General features: G+C 44.5%; 2 protein-coding genes and 1 long non-coding RNA gene across 4 annotated transcripts in view; all 3 read right to left on the bottom strand.

Moving 5' to 3' along the window:
• Window positions 1-751, bottom strand: part of PCCA (propionyl-CoA carboxylase subunit alpha) — a 420,693-nt gene extending 419,942 nt beyond the window's left edge. For both annotated transcript variants that reach the window (XM_073348756.2, XM_073348763.2), the window contains exon 1: window positions 330-751. The gene's annotated coding sequence lies outside the window, so the exon portion shown is untranslated. The remainder of the gene's footprint in view (window positions 1-329) is intronic.
• A 10,363-nt stretch (window positions 752-11,114) lies between these two features.
• Window positions 11,115-15,554, bottom strand: ZIC2 (Zic family zinc finger 2). The gene is made up of 3 exons (XM_073348685.2): window positions 14,136-15,554; window positions 12,308-12,471; window positions 11,115-12,032 (listed from the first exon to the last, which is right to left on the bottom strand). The coding sequence occupies exons 1-3, from the start codon at window positions 15,133-15,135 to the stop codon at window positions 11,754-11,756; spliced, it is 1,443 nt and encodes a 480-aa protein (XP_073204786.1). The 5' UTR covers window positions 15,136-15,554; the 3' UTR covers window positions 11,115-11,753.
• A 3,258-nt stretch (window positions 15,555-18,812) lies between these two features.
• On the bottom strand, window positions 18,813-19,953 carry LOC140913042 (uncharacterized). The gene is made up of 3 exons (XR_012159453.2): window positions 19,820-19,953; window positions 19,247-19,342; window positions 18,813-19,140 (listed from the first exon to the last, which is right to left on the bottom strand). It is a non-coding gene; the product is annotated as an uncharacterized LOC140913042 (long non-coding RNA).
• Between the last annotated feature and the right edge of the window lie 599 nt (window positions 19,954-20,552).

The following is a 20,552-nucleotide window of genomic DNA, read 5'->3' as shown; positions in this document are numbered from 1 at the left end:
AATAGAGCACCACTTGAACTTGAGTTTCCATTGTTTCAGTGAAACATCAATGTTTTTAATTAAACACAGCTACCCCTTTCTGTTAAAACATTCCATAAAGGGGTTAGGTTTCTACTTTTGTTGAGGCAGCTGGCGCTTGTTGGCTGTTGTGTTTGAGCAACAGACTGTTCAATAGGAGCGAGAAATAGCTCAACGCACTCTTAATAGACCTGATTAACAATGCACCTTGAAAAGGAATACATTGTGTCATTGTGTTAGTTTGCTACAAACCTATTAAAGGAAAAATAGCATCCATCAGGTCTAACAAAACGCATTTGTATTATACGTACTTATCTGCTTCAAATACGCTCCTTGGCACAATGTCCAGACATTCAACTAGATCATCAAGGGCTGGACAGCAGAACACGCTCTGGTTAGAGAGTGATACACGGGACTTAAAAATCCAGCAGAGTAGGTATTTTTGTTTGCAGATGGGAAACACAAAATAGCACATTTAATTAGGAACCATTCTGCAGAAGCACAATGGGGAATTCAAGGGATTTGATATGCGTGTATTACGTTAAACCAAAAACAATAGCGAAGTTGGGTAATTATGACAGGAAGATGTAAGGGAAAGCTAATGATCTCCCGGCTGTGTTTTGAATCTATCCAATACATATTTTCAGTATTTGTTTGTTCTTTCCTAAAACTATTGTGAAACCAAATACTACTCAGAGTATAACTGATGATTTACCTATAAAGAAAAGGAGTACTTGTGGCACCTTAGAGACTAACCAATTTATTTGAGCATGAGCTTTCGTGAGCTACAGCTCACTTCATCAGATGTTTACCGTGGAAACTGCAGCAGACTTTATATACACACAGAAATCATGAAACAATACCTCCTCCCACCCCACTGAGCTGTAGCTCACGAAAGCTCATGCTCAAATAAATTGGTTAGTCTCTAAGGTGCCACAAGTACTCCTTTTCTTTTTGCGAATACAGACTAACACGGCTGTTCCTCTGAAATTTACCTATAAAGGGGCTGATTTTTAGTTCTTCGAAGTATAACGGGGGTTAAGGAACCAAATGAAACGCGAAGATCAGAGCCAAATAATTATTGTTGCCTTGAATACAGCGTTTTTGCAAAGGCAAACGCTTAATAAATTGATTTTCTTGGTAAATTCTTGCTTCGGTTCGGTTAGTCTTGTTACATTGCACCTGCCTCAACTGGTTAAAGAATCCAAACCAAAAACACAAGTCAAGAGCCACTTTAAAATTGTTACTAAATAAATTATGGCATACACTGTACGAACAACCGTGGGACCACGAACCTGGGAGAAATTTTAGCTGCCCATATAAAGGCTAATTTGTCGCGGTGTTTTCTGCCTCCCATCCCAAAGCATCAGCTCTCAAAGTGCGACATCCCCTTTGGGGCAGACAAACCAAGCCAACTGCAGCACGTTTTGACGCTCATTCTCGCCTGCAAACGTTTCAGTGATCGGTTTAAGTGCTGAAGTGATACAAGAAATTATAGAAAATGTCTATCAAGAACTCAGTGCCAAGAGAAATAGCGCAGGAGTTCTGTTCAAAGGAACGAGCCAAATCCACAATTTGAAACTTCCAACCGCCTAGTCAGCTGGAGAATCTTCAAAGATCAAGATCAATTTGTCAGCTAATCACTTTTGATATGTAGTAAATGTCTAGCTCGAGAGAGAGATTCACAGTTGTGGAGCTTTTCTTCCTGACAATGTATCAGCAGATCACAAATCTTTTCCAAAGGATCATTCAAAAGGTATGCACATATATGGTGGATTTCTGGTGCAGTAAAGATAAAGACTCACAGTCTGATGGAGAAGCCGTGCTGTCCCGTGTAAAACAAGTGCCCTCTCCGTGATGTGTAGTGTATACTGCACAATTCACCTCTTCTTACCCTACTTCATTCAAATACAGAAATGCGCGTCAAAAGTACTTACAAATAGTAATAAGGTAAGTCAAAAGCGGCCCGATCCTGCCAGATCGGTCAATGGGATCTGAGAGCGGGATGGAATCCAAAGCCTCCTATACTGTCCAGGTGAAACTGAAGAAACAAAATCACATTACCAAGTACATCCAGATATTCAGTAAATCCGCCCCAGGAATAGACAGTTTCAAAACACGAAACTGGCTGCCTAAAGATTTCTTTGTTGTCTTTGCTGACTTTTAGCAGTCTAAAACGGACAATACGACGGACTGAGTCCTTCTCTCCCCCACTCCTCCTAAAAAGGCTGAAGTTCAGGTTTTCAGACTTTGAATAAAAGTCAAACACTTGGCAAACAACCAGCTCACACCATCATGTCCAGCTCTAAGGGAGAAAAACAAGTCACCTGTACACTCATCTAATTAGTCACTTTGCTCATCTTTACAATACTAAAAATTGAGTGAGCAGCTTAATTCAGGTTTCAGAGTAGCAGCCCTGTTAGTCTGTATCCGCAAAAAGAAAAGGAGGACTTGTGGCACCTTAGAGACTAACCAATTTATTTGAGCATAAGCTTTTCGATGAAGTGAGCTGTAGCTCACGAAAGCTTATGCTCAAATAAATTTGTTAGTCTCCAAGGTGCCACAAGTCCTCCTTTTCTTTTTGCAGCTTAATTCAGTGTCTTTACGATTGTGCTGGTAATATATTTATATACAAAAGCATTGAATTATTAACCAATTATATATACTTTATGCGTTAAATTTTAACCAGATGTTACCCTGCAATCACAAGGGATCCAAGAGATGATTCGTTTTCTCGAAAAGTGATCCGTGTGTCCTGGTGAATAATTTAGGGAAGCTGGAGTTGTTCCAGTTAAACAAGGTCATAAACCTTTCCAGCCTTTCACCTGCAGAAACACCGCACTGCGATTATTAGCTTTAATTCAATTACTCAAAGTTCCAGTAAGTTTTTGATCAGTTTCCCAAAGTTTTTGATCTGTTTTCCAGGGAATCGTCTTTTTTGGACGTATGGACAATAAAGATTAGCTACTAAGTGAAAGAGCTGTCCTATTCCCTGGTATTGAAATTTCATTCTTTGACTGTGTGTGTAAAGAGATGAATGAAGAACGCATGGATGAATGGAGAAAAGACGAGCCGAAATCCATCTCAGGGCAAAAGGCAGGAGGACAGAGGAGCTAGAATCAAGTTTGTATTGAAGAGAGAAAAAGAAGTTTAGCAGTTTCCATGAAGGCGTTTTGAGAGGTGGGGAGTAAATTGCCTTAAAAGCAGACAGCTAAAATCCATCCCCATCTATACCTAAAGTAGATGTTAAATATGGAGGAAGATTGCTAAGCGTAAGAGCAGCTAAGCTGCAAGGCGGTTTTTAAATCACCACCATGCTGAAGGCTTTGAAGTGGTTTAGAAGTAGGGCCGGCAGTTGGAACTTGTCACCTTCATTAGCAAACAAACAAGAGACAACAACTCTGAAATAATAGGCAGTTGTGAAATCTCCTCTGTACAGGGCCCGATTCTGTGAGGCCTTTCAGTGGACCAGGCCCTGAGCAGCTATCCAAATCCAGAGTCCCGTTTGCAAACCATTCAGCAGAATACTAAGATTATTCTGCTAAGTATGTCTGATTTGGGCTTGTATTGAAGTTAAATAACCAGGGAAAGTGTGCTAGGGGGAGATTAGGGTTACAGCATTTCCCCCTCACATTTCCACATGTAATTAAAAACATACCCGCAATACAAAACAAAGGGATCCATTCCTCTTTCAGCATTTCGCTTGAAATCAGTTGTGTTGGCTCTGCTGTAATAATGTTTTATTTCAGAGGCCTATTCAGCTCCATGGTTAATTTTTTTTGGGGGGGTGGGCGGTGGGGGGAAGAGGACAGGGAAAGAAATGATGCATTTGTTTTTCTTGTAAGCCCATGTTTAGTTTTAATTTTCCTGTATTTTAAAATAAACACATTGGCTGAAGCATGTTTGATCTTCGCAAGAAGGAAGTCTACATTGTAAAGGAATGTGCAGAGGTTTGGTATGAAAATGGGGTTGTGACTCACAGCTGCAGGCAGGAAAAAAATGCACTGTGGTGTCAGCCAGAGGTGTTCAGTCTAATAATTCAGGCTGTAAACTGTATCCCCTAAAATTACTTACATAATAAATCACTCCCGGGATTTAAAAAAAAAAAACCCTGAAAAGTGTAAGGGAGGGGAAAAAATCTTTCGAGGAGTTCCTTGCTTGTAAATGATTTGTAACCATGTGACCTATCAATTTAACTTTTTCAAAAATGTCAGCAAAGGTAATTGTTTTAGTACAGCGGATTGTGCCCCTTGTACACAGCTCGTCTGGATCTGTTAACAGCCGTATGAAGCGGATGTGTTACTATCGGTATTGCACACACAGCTTCACCTGGTTCCCAGCTAAATGAGTCAATTACATCCGATGAAGTGAGCTGTAGCTCAGGAAAGCTTATTCTCAAATAAATTGGTTAGTCTCTACCGTGCCACAAGTCCTCCAATTTCATAAGACAAAACCATTCGGATACTAGTTTGCAGATAAAGTGATTTTTAACAAGTAAATTCGTAAGAGAGGTATTGCTGGCAACATTTCTGAACTCCCTTCCGTGTGTTGCCATATCCATTTTACACACAGAGAACAGGTAAAACGAGAGAGGAAAGTTTAATTTAAAAGGAGCGCTTCTCCGGGATAATTGTAATATTTATGCGCTAATTGACTAGTATAGGGATGACTAGCCTCATAACATTTCAGGAACTAGGATGTCTCTAACCAGAAATCACTCGCCTATTTATACTAATAAAGAAGAACAAGTTCACTGCTAATGACAGAAGGAAATATATTGAATAAATAACCGGAAGGTCGAAATATGGGTCCTGGTCGAAATAGTGCATTTTATAAGAACGTTTCTGCATTTCAAGTTTTAATGAATTCAGTAATATCTCTCCCTGTGAACTGTGATATGGAAATGAGTGCAGGCAATGGCGTCTCTGGGATTATACATTCGCTGTTCGGGAAAGTAAATTGCTGCGAAGATTTGCAACAAGAGAGAGAGATACAGGGAAAAAGGAAAACCAGCGAAGATTTGCTTCACGGAGGTCTGCAATAAATGTTTACCGTGGGGAAAAAAAAAGAAGTCAACACCAATTAAAATCTGGAACCAACATTCATTAGTATTCATGACATAGGATCTGGCTTTTATGTTTATCTTTCTCCATGGATCAATATCGTAGCAGCATGTGCCAGGAATGAGCAGAAATCTGGTCACTGCATGCAGCTGACCTTTCACTCTCTCCCTACAGGTCAGATCATCTTCATCAAAACAGGTCAGATCATCTTCATAACTAGCATCACCTAATGCAGCAATAGCCAGCGCTCTCATTAAAACAGTTATTTAATCTACAACCTGCGACTAGGACTAGAAAGCGAGGAAGGGCTGTTTACACACACTGCGGAATTGTTACTTTAAAAGTTGGAATGGACACTGCTCTTTTCTCCGCCACAAGCAACTGGCTTAAATCAAGATCCAAACAAAACAAAACAAAACAATCGCTCTTCTGCCAGACCTCCACTAACATCCAAAGATAACTCCGCAGAGACTCTCACAGAAATGGTTATTCACCAGCCCAGTTCTGATGAAGTTGCTATGTTGAAGTGGGTCCCTTGTGTGTGAACTATACCGTCCATATCTGTATCTGGTAATTGTAACTGGTGCAAGGAGGAGCCCTCACAGTAACCACCCACATTATATTCCTGACCAGAGCAACAAGCGTTTCCTCACGGTCCAGAACCTAGCACCTTCGCTGGCTGCCCGATATCAGTACCCCAATAATCAAAGGGAGAGGCGGGGAGCTAGACAGTAGCGATCAAACTGCTGCATCTTGGAAACCGCTGGAAAGAGATTTGGGCAGAAAATATTGACCGTTGCAATCTGACCCTCCAGGTGTATTTTCCATGTTTCACACAGAACCTGTGTTCCCCACATATTTGTCATCTCTAGAAAATGGTCTCTAAATATAAAACTACAAATTGCTCCTAGCCTCAGCCTACACATACGCCCATGAAAACGCGATCGTTAACAGGTATACCATATTTTAAAGAGGTGACATTTGCATCAAAACTCAACCCTCTGTCTGTGTGGATCGTGGCAAAAAAGGTGAAGTGTCTTGTTAATTAAGAAATTGTTTTCCCATATAGGAAGCAACAGATGGCTCCCACACCTGGGGTTGCACCAAGAATGAGGAGGGTTGTTCTAAAAATGGTAAACTAACAACTTCTTGCAGCTAGGAAATGTATAGCACGGCCATAAACATTCCCACCGAGGGCGTCATTAAAAAGCTATTTGAAACATGTTAAAATGTGAGGGGATGGTAGGTATTTGGAATAACCTGTTATTGTTTACTGCCCGGTGCAACTCCCTGGTAGGAAGTTAGATCGCCGGTGCGTTTTGTGTTATGCTTCCTCTCCTTAGGACAACAGTATAGCAGCAATTACTTTGAAGTATGATTAAATAAAGACATGAAACCCCTGGCACTAAACACGGACATTTTGTGCAGTGAAATCTTTCAGCGTGTTCGGGGGCGGGCTTCAGAATGAAGGAAGTAAAAACCCACCGAACTTGAGTTAAATTGCGCTTTCGGAGCGAGGGAGTCCTGGTGCCCTAGAGTGGGTTTTAATCGTTGCCACTTACGTTTGCACTACAATACCGGGGTCTCGGCGTGTAAAATGAGAAGCCCTCCAGTTCATGTGTTTCGGGGGGCCGGAGGGGGGGAAGCCAGCCCCAAAACCCCAAAAGTTGTAGATGAAAAATATACGTACCTCGCTGTACCAATTAGCATGTCCAGTGTGCACATGCAGTTGGGTAGCAGTTTTGTGTCGCTTGCTGTCTTCATATTTGGTAGAAAAAAGAGTGTGTGAGTTTCTGAAAACAAAGGAGAAACTTAAAAGGCTGCTATAGGCTTAGTGGAGTCTAGACAGAATGAAACTGAACAATCTTGGAGACTCTCCATATGAATCCTCTGCGGGGCTGATCCCAGGCAAGCTGACCTTTAGCTTGTATTTTATGTTGTATTTTTATTTTGCTGGGCAGAAGGGAGCCTGTTCTGGGTATTAAATCATAAAATGACTCACACCGTATTAAATATATAACTTTAATGCTAGCCTCCCTGGCACATGGAGTTTTTTCCCCTAGGGAAGCTTAAATAGTTTAAAAATGTTTGATTTGTTACAGTCGTGTCAAATAAAGGTACAGGTATAGATAGGATATTTTAGCAAATTAGGCGATACAATCTATATTGCATATAGGCAGGGAGAAATCAGGAGAAACCATCTAAACTCTTTTATAAATTAAATCTGAGTTTGCATCTTTGGGAACAAAGTTTTAGGAAACCAGCTAAAAGTAAAATCGTTAAATGTACTCCACAGGGCATATGAAGAAAGGGTCAAAATCCAAAATTAGGAGAAGTGATAAAAAGAACAGTACTGTCTGATATTGATTTTCAGTGTAATCTACAGCTGTCTCATTGCAAAAGAAGCTGCAATTTTGCAGTAAATACATGTAATCTGTGCATCCTTTTTGATATATTGTGCTTTTCAAAGTGAATGCTGCCGTTTTAGCTGTGAAATCCTGCCCCCTTTTTGTTATTTCACTGGCACTAGGTGTGTGCGAGACAGAGAGGCCACTGAGGCTCTTCTGGTCTTCTGCAGACCTCAGTGCTGTCTTGGCCTTCAGTTTGTCCGCTGGGGAACAGAGCTCTCTCTCTCCAAGTCCTTGGTGTGCGGGTGCGGGTGGGAGGAGGGGTGCGGATGCAGTAGGGCCTTGCCTCCGGTTTGTCCTTGGTTTCCCTTTCTGAGTGTGCCAAAGTGCAGCGAGCAAGACACTCCAGGTTTGGAAACACCAGGCTCAACCTGAGAGACAAAGGGAAAAGTGAGAGAAGGGGGGAGGGAAGAAAGGTGGGAGAGAGGAGACGGACGAAGAGAAAGAGCTGCCGCGGTAGAGACGGAGGTCTTGCTCGCAGAGCTGCATCTGCCCGGCCCAGACGGCTGTGTACTGCCCATTGCTTCCCGTCCCCGGAGAACCCGTCAGCCCCACGGATGCATGCGTGTGTGTTTGTGCTGTCGAGCCGTGTGTGGCTGTATACAAAGTCCGCTGGGAGCCCTGCTAGGCTGGCAATCGCCATAGGAATCACTGGGCTCAGAAAGGAAAGACGGTTTAAATGTATTATGAACTATTACTAACAACAGAGGCCCTGCCTGGGTCCTGGGAAAGCCGGGCAGCCTGGAGCGGGGAGGCGATTGCTTTACTTCAGGCAGCGGGCGAGCCAAGTCAAATTCAAGTTCAAGTTCATGGCCAGTCTGGCGAGGGGGGGGGGAAGCCATTCTCATGATCACGGTTGTTGCCCTCCCTTCCCCAGGGCCCATCGTGAAAAGGCCGCTTTGTTAGCCAGGCGGCGGGGACTTGTTTCACTTTTCTGTATCTGCTGCGGCTAAATAATGGCCGGGAGAGAGCCCAGCCCCGCTGCGGTTCTGGTGGTGATGAGGCTTTGGGGCGGTTATTGTAAAATATAGCGAGTGGGTCCTACGGCGGGGATCTCACGCCAAAACAGAGATTAGGCTCCAAGGAATGAAAACACAACTCCAGCTGGGGGGCGGGGGCGGCGGAGGCTCCGGTTCCAGGGCCGGGGAAGGGAAACCACAGTCGACAGCAAGCGAAGTACAAACTTCTCCCGACGCTCGGGCGGACGGGAGCGGAGCGGAGCGCGGAGCGGCCACCGGCAGCTCCTGCGCGCTCTGGCCAGCCACGGAGCGGGGAACCAGCGGGCGAGCCAGCCAGAGCCCCGAGGCCGCTCCCTTCAGCCGGGCTGGGCTAACGCAGGCCGGCCGCTTCGGCTAACTCCGAGGCGCCTGAGGATGCCTCTTCCTCCACAGGCTTGCTTTCCCTCCCGCCGGGGCCGGGGACCTGCCTCCTGTGCACTGGAGACAACCAAGCTAAACCACAGCCGGGCGATTGCTCTTAAAGGGGAATGCGTCTCCGGAGCTGGGCGTTAATTCCTGGGGTCCCCCGCGCTAACTTTAACCCCCTCGGAAACAGGGTAGCAATAGGGTCGCGATGGGGAGGATGGTTACCAAAAATAACCCGAATTTCAACTACACTTCGAACACATTTTGCTCTGAAACAAGCCCTATTTTATGAGGTTACATTTTTCAACAGGAAAGGAACTTTACTCAAGCTGCCTTTTCCAGTGGTCTCTCCAAGGGATCGGCGGCGTATGCCAAAGGCTTTAATAATTTTGCGTAATATTATTACAGAACATAAATTAGATTTTAATAGCTGTTTGATTACTTCAGGGTCTTACATTATGCAACATGAATGAACGCCAGACTCCAACCCGCAGAAGAGCTCAGCATAGAAAGGGCAGTCTCTGAATCGTACCAAAACTTTGCTCCTGGAGCAGCATTTGGGGGGAGATTGTCCCGAGTTCTTCCCTTTCTCCCCACCCCCCATGTGATTTAGTCTTCTGCTGCTGAGCATGTATCGTTCATTCCCAGCCGTGTGTCAGTCCCATTCAAAAAGAGAACAGGATCCCACAAACACAGAGCTCCCCAGCCATCGTGGGACACTTCTATTGTCATTTAAACTCGGAGAACAAAACAATAACTGGAAGAAAAGAAAGCTGATGTGGTTGGCTGCGTTTGAGAGGCAAACCTATCTGTACATGTTTTTGCTGAAAACAGTGTAGCGCTAAGAGTCCTGTTCCAAGGAGTTGGCTCTTCGATCTGCCTGTTTTCAATATTTTAGGTGGCTAGAAATCGGTTTGGCAAAGTCCAAGCTTTCCAAGATTCCCAAGCTGTGCCACACACGCCTTGGGTGTCTAGATTATTTCGGTATTCCTAGAAAGCCGCTTCCTGCCTATTAAAGGGGAAAATCCCCTATTTTATTTGATGTCTAATTCATTAAGAAAGCCCGGATGCTGGTCCACACCCTTTCAGCCTCTTACTAAAATCCAGCGGTAAGCAAGAGTTAAGTAAGATCAAGATTTATTCTTTTTCCTTGCAAACCCCACTACTAATATTTGTAGATTTGTTTGTGTTGATTACTCATTTAATACATTTTAACTAAAGTCAGTATATGGGCTTTTAAAACTTTATTTACAAATTTTCTTTAAGAGAAAATGAAGCTACCTTATGCTGTCTCTTTCACTTCTTCAGTGGTGTATATAAGCTGTAAAAAATATTTTAAGGATTTAAAGAATAAACGTATATTTCAAATGTCATGACCAAAGGAACAACTTTAGATCTACGTTTGGGAATGTCTAATCCACCAGCATTCCAGTATGCACTATTTTTGGTACCTTCTACAAAAACAAATAATGTAGAACATAAATATAATATTGAGTAAAACAGATGACAAATGTGTACTTTCCTGAGGAAAGCTGGAGGTATCTTATATTCAATGTAAATATATACCCAAGGGTATATATTGTAGAATACTTGAAAAGCTCACTCTTATTGTCACCACAGGGCTTTCCAAAATGTTATTGTTTTACTGGCACATAATGTGGGGGTTTGTTTGTTTTTTAAAGGGATCTTTTGGGGGATAATTAACGCTATCATAACTGAAGAAATTTTATGATTTCAAAAAATTTACCCTAAGGTGATTTTGCTAGTTTTTAAAGAACTGTTTTGCATATTCTAGCCACATTGATTTTCATTCTTTAGGTGCAACCTACACAGTTAAAGAAAGCCTTTGGACGTAAAAAGAACCAGTACATGCAGTTTCAACACATTTTATTATATTTCTGTATGCATTACTCTCAAAACATATCACAAGAAATGATGAAACCACTTAAACCTTCAAATAAAAAATCTGAAACAGTTTATGCTCACAATTGTACATATTTATAGTTAAGAAACATTCTTTATAAATACTGTTTCCTCTGTAGCAAGTTAATACCATAATTTAATTACAAATGGATAAATATGGTAACAGGTATTTACAGAAGGAAGGGTGTTATTAGGGAAAAGCTAACAGCACGACGTTTATTTTTCCTCACAATCTTCCAAACAGGAACTAACAAATTGAACTTGCAAAAGCACTAAAACATCACATGTAAACCCAGCTAACAGAAAAATACATTCACAAGCGTTGTTGTTGGTGTGTGTGTGTGTGTGTGTGTGTGTGTGTGTGTGTGTAACAGAATGGAGACTTTGGCACAGTTTTCCCCCCAGTCTATAGTTGAATTAAGTTTACAATCAAATTGCCTCTTTAAAAAGAACACAATATCCATTATCACAATTACAAAAGAAACCATTTTCTTCCACGTTACTTTTTTTTTAAATGGATGAACTAAAAAGAGAAAAGAAACGAAAAAAGTCCATCACTTTTTGGGGGTGGGGGTGGGAGAGAATCAATCCGTAGTTTACAAATGGGACGAACTTCTATACACCAAGAATCGAATAAAACTTCGTTTACCACCTTGAAGGAGGAAGGAGGAGTCCTCTATAGACACAGCTGGTCGGGCTGGACGGTGCTGGGGCAGAGGGAAGGGGCGGGGGCGAGGGAACGGGACGGGACGGACAAGAAGAGTTTAGCTGTGGCAGATTTTTTTTTGTTTTGGAGGCTCTGGCGGGGATTTGCTCTCCTGGGCTCTAGAGCCGTTTGAGTTGTTAATCCTTTCGCTGGCTAAGAATTAAACCCAAACCAAACAGGATCCAGCACCTTCCCGGTGTGTGTCTGCTTCTCCCTCCTCCGCGGCGGGGAGGGCAGGCGCGGGGGCCTCGCTCAGCAGTCCGGCAGGGCCCTACACGTACCATTCGTTGAAGTTGGAGGAGAGGCCGCTGTGGCTCCCGCTGGCTCCTCCACCCCCGCCGGCTCCACTGCCGCTGCCTCCCCCACCGCCGCTGCCTCTGTGCACCGCAGACACCGCGGCCGCCGCCGCTGCAGCCGCCGCCGCCGGGGACAGGTTGGTGGTGCTCTGAGTCTCGGCGCTGGGGGACACCAGGCCCGGGGGGGTGGAGGACTCATAGCCCGAGCTGGCAGCCGGGGACGATTCGGAGCCTTGAGGGGAAGATTCATGGACCTGGAAAGCAAATGCAACAAGACAGGGTGGAGTAAGTGTCCCTGTGCGCAAGGCACTCCCAGCCAGAGCTCACACCTCCCTCGCGGGGCCAGCGCACTCCCAGGCACCCAGATCCGGCCTCCTGTGCCAAGCAAAGGCTCCCGGGCTTTACAACCTGGTGGTGAGGAGGCTCCTGTTTTTATTTTCCTTCCCAATAAAGAAAACGCGAGCTAAACCCTTCTCCCAGACCGACCCCCTCAGAGGATGTCAGCTGGCAACACGGCAATGTGTTATACCTTCATGTGCTTCCGCAGAGAGCTGGGGTGGGTGTAGGATTTGTCGCACATTTTGCACAGATAGGGCTTATCTGAAGTGTGGACATGCATGTGCTTCTTCCTATCGCTGCTGTTGGCAAAACGTCTGTCACAGCCTTCAAATTCACACTGGAAAGGCTTTTCTCCTGGAAGATAAACAATGAGGAATTGGTTATAGTAAACAATCAACTTGGACTTCTCCCCTGCTTATTGCACAATAACCCACAAATGCCTGCCTTGAAATAGGGGTACATAGGAAGATTTTTTCCCCCTCTTTAAAATTTCTAATGCTTTGTACCAATGTCAAATTCACTAAAATGGTTAACAAATGATTGATGTCACTGTGTGGATTGTTTTCTGATGACGCCTTGATGTGCAGCTATGAACTAACCACTTCGTTACTAACAAGATATTTTATCATAAAATACAAAAATATTGGAGCCATATCTCGCCATGGCTTTTTAAGCAGGACACCCCAGTGAAACCAGAAGGGAGTTCTCCGTCAAAACTGGTGAAAGGATATGGCTCCAGTGAATTTACGGATTTGGTTTGGTTTCAACTGGTGCTATCCCACAATCGGCTCGAAAGCATATTTTAAAAAAATCTAGACGTTTGCACCTTCATATAAAATCCAATATCCTGCTAAACTATAAACCATTAACAAAAGAGTTAAGGCTTGACACATTTTATTTCATGTATGGATCTTAGAAGTAAACACATATCCGCTGGGGGAAACTAAATGTCTGTAAAATACTCCAGTTAAGTTTCATACAATTTCTTCACCCTGTTGCCAGAATTCCAAATGCTCAGAGTAATTTGGAGGTGAGAACTCAAACATCCACCCATTTGGAGGGGGAACCATTTAATATTAAATGCCATTAGCACCTAAATTGTTTCTTAAAGACATCCGCTCAGACACAATGACTTAAGTGCGGGCATTTCATGCAAATACATTTCTCAAATTTTAAACCTTGTTAAAGCTCGTCTCGCACCTAGCTTCATTCTTAACACTTAAGAAAACAATTGGCCTATAGATCTTACCCGTACTCAAGTAAATATTTATAGTCGAAGATGCTAAAATATTTGGCTGTCTTTTCTGAAATACTCTGGCACAATTCGAAACCTGGAGTAATAGTAAATGAATAATCTATGAAGCAGGATGATGCGTTTGTTTTGTGACTGTTCAACTCACGCAGTTTACAACCAGGAAGTGTTGTGTCCTTCTCTCATATCTGACCTGATTTTTGTGTAAGTTTCTGAACCTCAAATCCTCTGCTACCTATTACATAATTTAATAAACTATTGCAACACCAGCTTAAACAACCTCACGTGAGACTTTAAAAACACTTTCAAAATTAGAAAATTTTATTGCCCTCACTCACACCATTTAAATGTAATGAAAAGCATTCCCAGAAAGGGACATTTCGCCACTTACTACGAGATTTTTTATGTTTTAAATACCTATGCACGCACATACACCGAAGTCATATATAAATATGTACATTACTTACATATAGATAATTATGTCAATCCATATTTTAATAGTATTAATGAATATATCTCGCCTGTATTTTACTTTGAAAGGGAAAGAGTGCAGTCAAGTCTTGACATGTTTCCACATTAATAAATGACCACAGAAATAAAGCAATTAGTTAAAAAAAATCCTTTCAAACTGAAAGAGCCGGAGAAAACACCCCGTGAAACGCTGCAGCACGCTGAAAATGGAAGTCTTTACACACGGGAGCATCTTTAAGTGCATTTTTTTAAACAAATAAGCCATTTTTAAATCTTCGAAACCAAACATAATTACCTGTGTGTGTCCTTTTGTGGATTTTTAGGTTTTCTGATCTGGCGAAAACTTTCCCACAGCCAGGAAAAGGACAGGGGAACGGCTTCTCTCCCGTGTGCACTCGGATATGATTGACCAGTTTGTATTTGGCTTTGAAAGGTTTGCCTTCCCGGGGACACTCCTCCCAATAACAGATATGGTTGCTCTGCTCGGGTCCCCCAACGTGCTCCACCGAGACGTGGGTGACCAGCTCGTGCATGGTGCTAAAAGTTTTATTGCAGCTCTTTTTGGGGTTGCTCAGCTGCTCGGGGTCGATCCACTTGCAGATCAGCTCTTGCTTGATGCACTGTTGTCTCATGTATCGAAAAAAGGCACCTGGGTGGTGATGGTGGTGGGCTGCCATGTTCATGCCCATATTCATATTCATGGGGCCATACTGGTTGTGCAGCTGAGCCGCCGAATAGGGATCAGTCCTGGGGCTAGAGACCTGGCGGTATTGATCCGATCGGGCGAAGACCTCCCCGGGCAAACCGAGGCGCATCTGCCCGTTCAGGACATTTTGGGAGGCGTGGGGGCCGTGCTGGTCGTGAATGGCGGGGAAGAGGATGTGGCTCTGAGCGTCCGTGTGCGGGTGATGGAGGGTCCCGGCCGCAGGGCCAAAGATCCCGTGCTGGCCGCCGGCCGGAGACGAGTCCCCAAAGCCCCGGCTGCGAAACAAGAAGTCCCGGGTGGAGTTGAAAGGCGCCCCGGAATAGGAGCTGACGTGGGCGGCATGGGGACCCAACGCTGCCGCCGGGTAGCCGGGAGCCTGCGAGGTGAAAGCCGAGCTCTGGCCGGGGGACAGATCGTGGGCCCCGGGGTTGAGTTTAAAAGCCCCCATGTGGGCTGCCGAGTCCACAAAGGTGTTCTGCGCCGCCAGGCTCAGCTCCCGGTCCTGCATCTCGGCGGCGGCCGAGTGATGGTGCCGAGCGAAAGTGCCCACTCCAATGGCAGGGAACTGGGGTCCGGCGTCCAGCAGCATGGTCCTGCCGCTCCGCTCCGCTCCGCTTCCTCCCCCGCGGCTGCGCCTCTTCCTTCCCGGGCACCACCCGGCAGCAGCAGGAGGATCCAGGCACCCGGCTTCCCCCCGGCTGCACCGAGCCGCAGCAGCAGCAGCCGCCGAGCGAGCGAGCCACAGAGAGAAGTGTCCACAGCCAGGCGGAGAACCAAAGTGTATTAAAGGAGCTGAGGCGGGGGCGGGCGGGCAGGGCAGAGGAGGGGGAGCTGGGGGGGGGAAGGGAGGGAAGGAAGGAGGGGGGGCAATCGCGTTGCCTTTCCCTGCAACACACACACACACACACACTCACACCCTGCCAAGGAAATGTCACTGCCGCCAACCTCCGCCCTGAGCCCCGCACCCCCAGAAGAGCTGGCCCCTTTTATGCCTCCCTGCTCCCCCACACCTCGCTGGCTTTCCCCTGGGGTGTCCCCTCCCCCCCCCCTTTTTTTTTTTATTCCTCTTCTTCTCGGCTTGGCATGAGATGTGGCTCACGTAGTAAACTCGCAGGAACGAATTCCCACAGATGAAGGAATCGGACGCGTCTCTGACCTCGCTCTGTAGCCTCCTCTCTTTCTTTAAGTTGGGTCTGAGCTGGGGGGAGGGGGGGAATGGGGGGAGAGGAGGAGGAGGAGGAAGGCGGGGGGAGGTGCGGATTAAAAACAATAACAACAACAATAAAAAAAAAAAGTGATCTCCCTCTCCGGGTCTCCGAGCCGAGCGGGGGTGGGGGGCTCGGCAGCAGGACACGCAGCCCCTGCAGATGCTCCAGCCTCTCTGGAGCTGGCTGGGGGCAGTGACCCCTTCGCCTCCTGCGCCTGGCTGCTCCCTCAGTGCGGGGTTTTATTTTCCTCCCGTGTCTCTCCGCCTCTGTTTATTTCGGTGGGCGCTGCGGCTGCTGCTTTTATTCCCCCCCCCCCTTCTCCCAGCCTCTCTCTCTCACTCTCTGGCTGGACTGGCAGCTCCTCTTCAAACGCCCCCTTTAACAGCAGCCCGGTCATTCGCCAGGCGCCCGCTCATTGGTCAAACTGGCCTCATCCATCCTGGCGTCCCCCTAAGAGCGGCTAATAGCGGCTCGCGCTTCCCCGGGCCCTTCCCGCCTCCCCCTCCAGCACTGAGGCTGGGCGGCGGCGGCAGCAGCAAGCAGCAGCAGCAGCAGCAGCAGCAGCGCCGGGCTCTATCCCTCCCCACCCCCAGCACAACCCCACCCCGGAGCTCGGCCACAGGGAGAGGCAGAGCGGGGCTGCCGCAGCTCCAGCCACCAAGTGCAAGCGAGGCTGGAAACGGGGGTTGTACTGAAACCCTTTTTTCGATGTTTCTTTTTGCTGGGGAGGGGGGGGAAGGGATCGGGGGAAGAGGCAGGGGAGCCGCCGGAGCCAGCCTGCCGCTGCCCGTTCCGGTCTTCCTTCTAGGGGGAAACAAACGAGCAAAACAAGGCGCTTAAAACATGAACACGAGGGACCGACCTGCCAATACTGCCGCCCCCCTCCCCCTTTCTCTCCTCTGCTGCAAAAGCAAATCCGCCAAATCATCGAAAGGGACACAGAAAAGTCAAACACACTATTGATATCGGTGCAATTTCGTCGGCGGGGCTGGGGGAGGGGAGAGAAAAAAGCTCTTTGGTGTTTTAAACCACTTGTCTAGAGCAGAGGGATCAGACTGCCTATGCATGTGCATTGAAGAGCAGGGGCGATAGGGTTTGATGGTTCCTTTCTAATTTCTAACAATAACCGGAACAACAAAACTTGCTGCTGTGGTTTGAAAACCCTATGATTAGAGGGCAGGAATAATAATTAATTAATAATAATAAAAATTACTAGACACAACAAACAAGTCCGCTTCCCCTCCCCCTCCATGTCTGGCCCCTGGATGGGTTTGTTTTGCAGTGGCTGGAAAATAATCATGTTGGGGCCAGTATCCAATAAACCAGGCCCTTTTAAAAATATATTTGTAATACTGACCTTTCTACACTCAACCTGACGTTTTCATTCTAATCATCTCTGTGCTCACAAGAGAGAATCAACCCAAAATGTAGTGGGTTTTTTTTTTAAAGAGGCGGAATAAATACTCTTACCAGCGACATTCCTGTCACTCCTCACGTTATTGTGAACTGCACCAAACACAAGTGGACTTTGCGGGGGGGGGGTTTATAATGCTCTGTTGATAGATAGATATTAGATTAGATAGATGATATTACAGTGTCTAAAGATATGTGAAATCAGAACGTTGCAAATAGCTTTTCTCCCCTGATTTGCTTAGATTAGGATCCTCCCCCCTCCACTAAATGGTTAAAAACAATTAAAAGCCTGCCTTGGAACAAACTGAAACATAAAAATATCGCTGGGTTTATTACTCTTCGTAAAACGAGAGGGTTTCCTTTATGAATAACAGGAATTCCTTCTAATCTAAAATGATCGTTAAAACCCACAAACTCCAAATGAATCTAGACATACCCCTCTGTTAGCTAAAACCGCCAGCCCTTCTTCCAAGCCGTCCCTTGGTCATGTCGTCTTACGTGGGAGTGCTGCTCCCCGAAATTCTCTTTCCAGACTGCAGAATTCGTGCATTTGCTGTCCTTGTGATGACCCTACAGCCTATATGGCCAGACAGCGAACAGATTATATTGTCCTTTCTCGACAACATTTCAGAAACGAGGATTTGAGGGTTGCCCCCTGAATCAGAGCAAGGGAGATAGAGCACAACTTGGAGGTCGTAGTCATCTACAGTGTCTGCCTCCGGAAAACCAAATAATCATAAACACTGATAGCCACATATGCTTACTTATTTAGACCACTTTTCAGCAGAAGAGTTTAAAGGAAGATTCTGCATCTCAGAAAGGAAGAGCCCCCAAAAATGTCCAAGAAAAAATATTGTGTTAAACATGTTGCATAGAAAAATAACGTTAACATATCCAAATGCCTACTTTTCTTTCTTTCTTTCTTTCTTTCTTTCTTTCTTTCTTTCTTTCTTTCTTTCTTTCTTTCTTTCTTTCTTTCTTTCTTTCTTTCCCATTCCCAGATCACCCTGCTGCTGTATGCTGACTCTGCGGCTTCAGACGGCTGCATTGGGACAGTTTGGGGAGAATTCGTTAATTCCAGCCGGAGACCCCGCAGGCTGGACTCTCTTTGCTATTCTTTCAGGGCTCCAGTTCTACAGTCTCTGCAGGAAACACAGGAGCTGATCCAAGTTCAAAGTCATGTCGCCGTCCCCTCTGAGAAGTGCTTTATTTCTCTACGAACCGCAAAACCCCTTTCCCCCATGTCATAGGGTGAAAAGGGAAAAAGAGAAAGAGAGAGAGAGAGAGGGAAAAACCCCTGCAATCGCTTTCAGGGCCATTGCCAGAAATGCAGACTTACGCTCATTCTTAGGGGGAAGACAGCGGCCAGTCAAACTCCCTTCTAAACTGTTTCAGTTAAATAAGTTTTTCAACAGGTTTGCGGAGGTGCCCGCAGAGCAATGGTGTCAGACCCGCAGAACAAACAGCCGCTTCACGTTTCCCTCTTTGTAAGTTTTACGTATTTCTCTTTAAAACTGCACTGCTCTTACTATTACCGATTGCTTATGCAGATAGGGTGTGAGAGCAAGGGATTTTTCCTAACTTTGTGTATTGTCTTCGTCTTTTATAATCTTCTCTTCCTAGGTACCAAGGTTAAAGAGGACAGTTGAGTATTAGAACTTAAACTCCGCTAGATTTCCCCCCCACACACACACACACTAGATTGCTGTCTATGCTGGGAAGTAGTTGTATTATAAAAGTTGTATTATAAAAGTTGATCTGGACATGTGCATCGAATGTGTGGTTGTGTGAAGATCAATTTAAAGGCGTGCATGTACCGTCTATTTAAATGCATATATACTAGGGTTAAGAAAAATGGAATTAGTGATTTAAAATAGAGATAAAATGAGCAAAATTCAGTATAAAATCCAAGTTTTGTTTCCGTATGGAGGGAAGAGAAGGAGTGTAGAGAGGGGAATGATGCTCTGTTTAACCTGAAAAGAACAGAGCAATTTAACAGAATCACTTGCACCGTTGTCTGTATCACAGACACTCATAAATTCAACAAGATCATCAACAGGATATTAAGTTGCAGGTTACCTTTGATTTTGCCGATCTTAGCCACTTCTAGGCCGTTCGACCTATGACCCGTGAAGACCACATGTGTTGTGTTGTAGCCTCCCTCTGTAAAACACACTTTGGAACAAAAGTTCTTTGTCAGAGTTTAATAGAAGTGTAATGTAAAAGAAAAGGGAAATAATGAAAATCTCAGCCAAAGTTGTAACTTTTAAATGCCATTTCTTAAAACCCACTACAACGTACAGGGAACCTACAAAGGAGCACCTTTCTTTCATACCATTAAAATTTATTGTTCTCTCAGTTGTACTTATAAAAAAGTTCCTATATAAAAATGAATTTGCCAGTGATTTAGTGATGCAGAGTACAGTGGATTTTTTTTTAGGAATGAAGAATCGGCCAAGGAACAGCGAATACTTGGACAATATTTTTACAGTTGTTATTGTGCTACTGAATCACACTGAAGATTTATTTTGTCACAGGAGACACTCTGAATTCCCGACCAGACTAGGAGTATTTTTGTAACAGTAAAAATAAAAACACCAAAAACACTAAAAGCAAGACGTTAAACATGAATGTGTAATTTGACTGACATACCTTTTTCACATGGAGGTTGCCTTATAAATGCTAGTGACAGCAGAGCAGCTTTCCAATAAACTGCACTGTTATTGCGATAGACTTTGTAATACAATTTATGCTGTCATTCATAAATAACAATGCCATATGGTAACCATATTGCTTATACAAGTAAAGCCGTCAAAATGTCACCATTTGATTTATCTCAACAGCTTCTTCAAACGTTGACGTTCAGATATAGAGAAAAATACGCCAAATTTTTGACTAAATTTAATAGACACTGTGCCATGTAAAACACGATTTACTATTTTAAAAAAAAGTCTTAGGGAATAAATCAGACTATTAGAACTATTACATGCTTTTACTAACTGGTAGTGTATTGAAAATGATTGCTTTTCAAGTTTTGTTGCCATATAAAAATTTATTTTAAAAATATCATTGTAGTTCATTCACAATATGTTTATATTATAAATTCTCTCGATTTTTCAAAGAATATCATCAATCCTTTATCACAAAAGCATTTAGGACTAAGTGGATACTAGTCAATTAAATACACTCAATTTGTATTGTACCATAATGATGACTTCTACCTTCAGTTGGATATATGAAAAAGAGGCTATGGAAAGTTGGCGTTTATTGTTAACAGCTGAAGTTTAAAAGAGACACAGCATGTGTAAACTATATCCAGTTGAGCACTGCAGCAGGGGGAAAAATCTAGAATCCCAAAGTCTGCTGCTTTTTTACCTTTAGGTCA

The sequence above is a fragment of the Lepidochelys kempii genome, chromosome 1 (assembly GCF_965140285.1).
Source record: "Lepidochelys kempii isolate rLepKem1 chromosome 1, rLepKem1.hap1, whole genome shotgun sequence".
NCBI classification, from domain to species: domain Eukaryota; kingdom Metazoa; phylum Chordata; order Testudines; family Cheloniidae; genus Lepidochelys; species Lepidochelys kempii.
This window is presented reverse-complemented; position numbering and strand designations above follow the sequence as displayed.

Excerpts from the sequence above, each read along its gene's own strand:
- ZIC2 (XM_073348685.2), bottom strand. The coding sequence starts at position 15,135 with ATGCTGCTGGACGCCGGACCCCAGTTCCCTGCCATTGGAGTGGGCACT. Across the intron at positions 12,472-14,135 it reads CCACAAAAGGACACACACAG|GAGAAAAGCCTTTCCAGTGT; the intron begins GTAATTATGTTT and ends TTTATCTTCCAG. Across the intron at positions 12,033-12,307 it reads CTCTGCGGAAGCACATGAAG|GTCCATGAATCTTCCCCTCA; the intron begins GTATAACACATT and ends TTTGCTTTCCAG.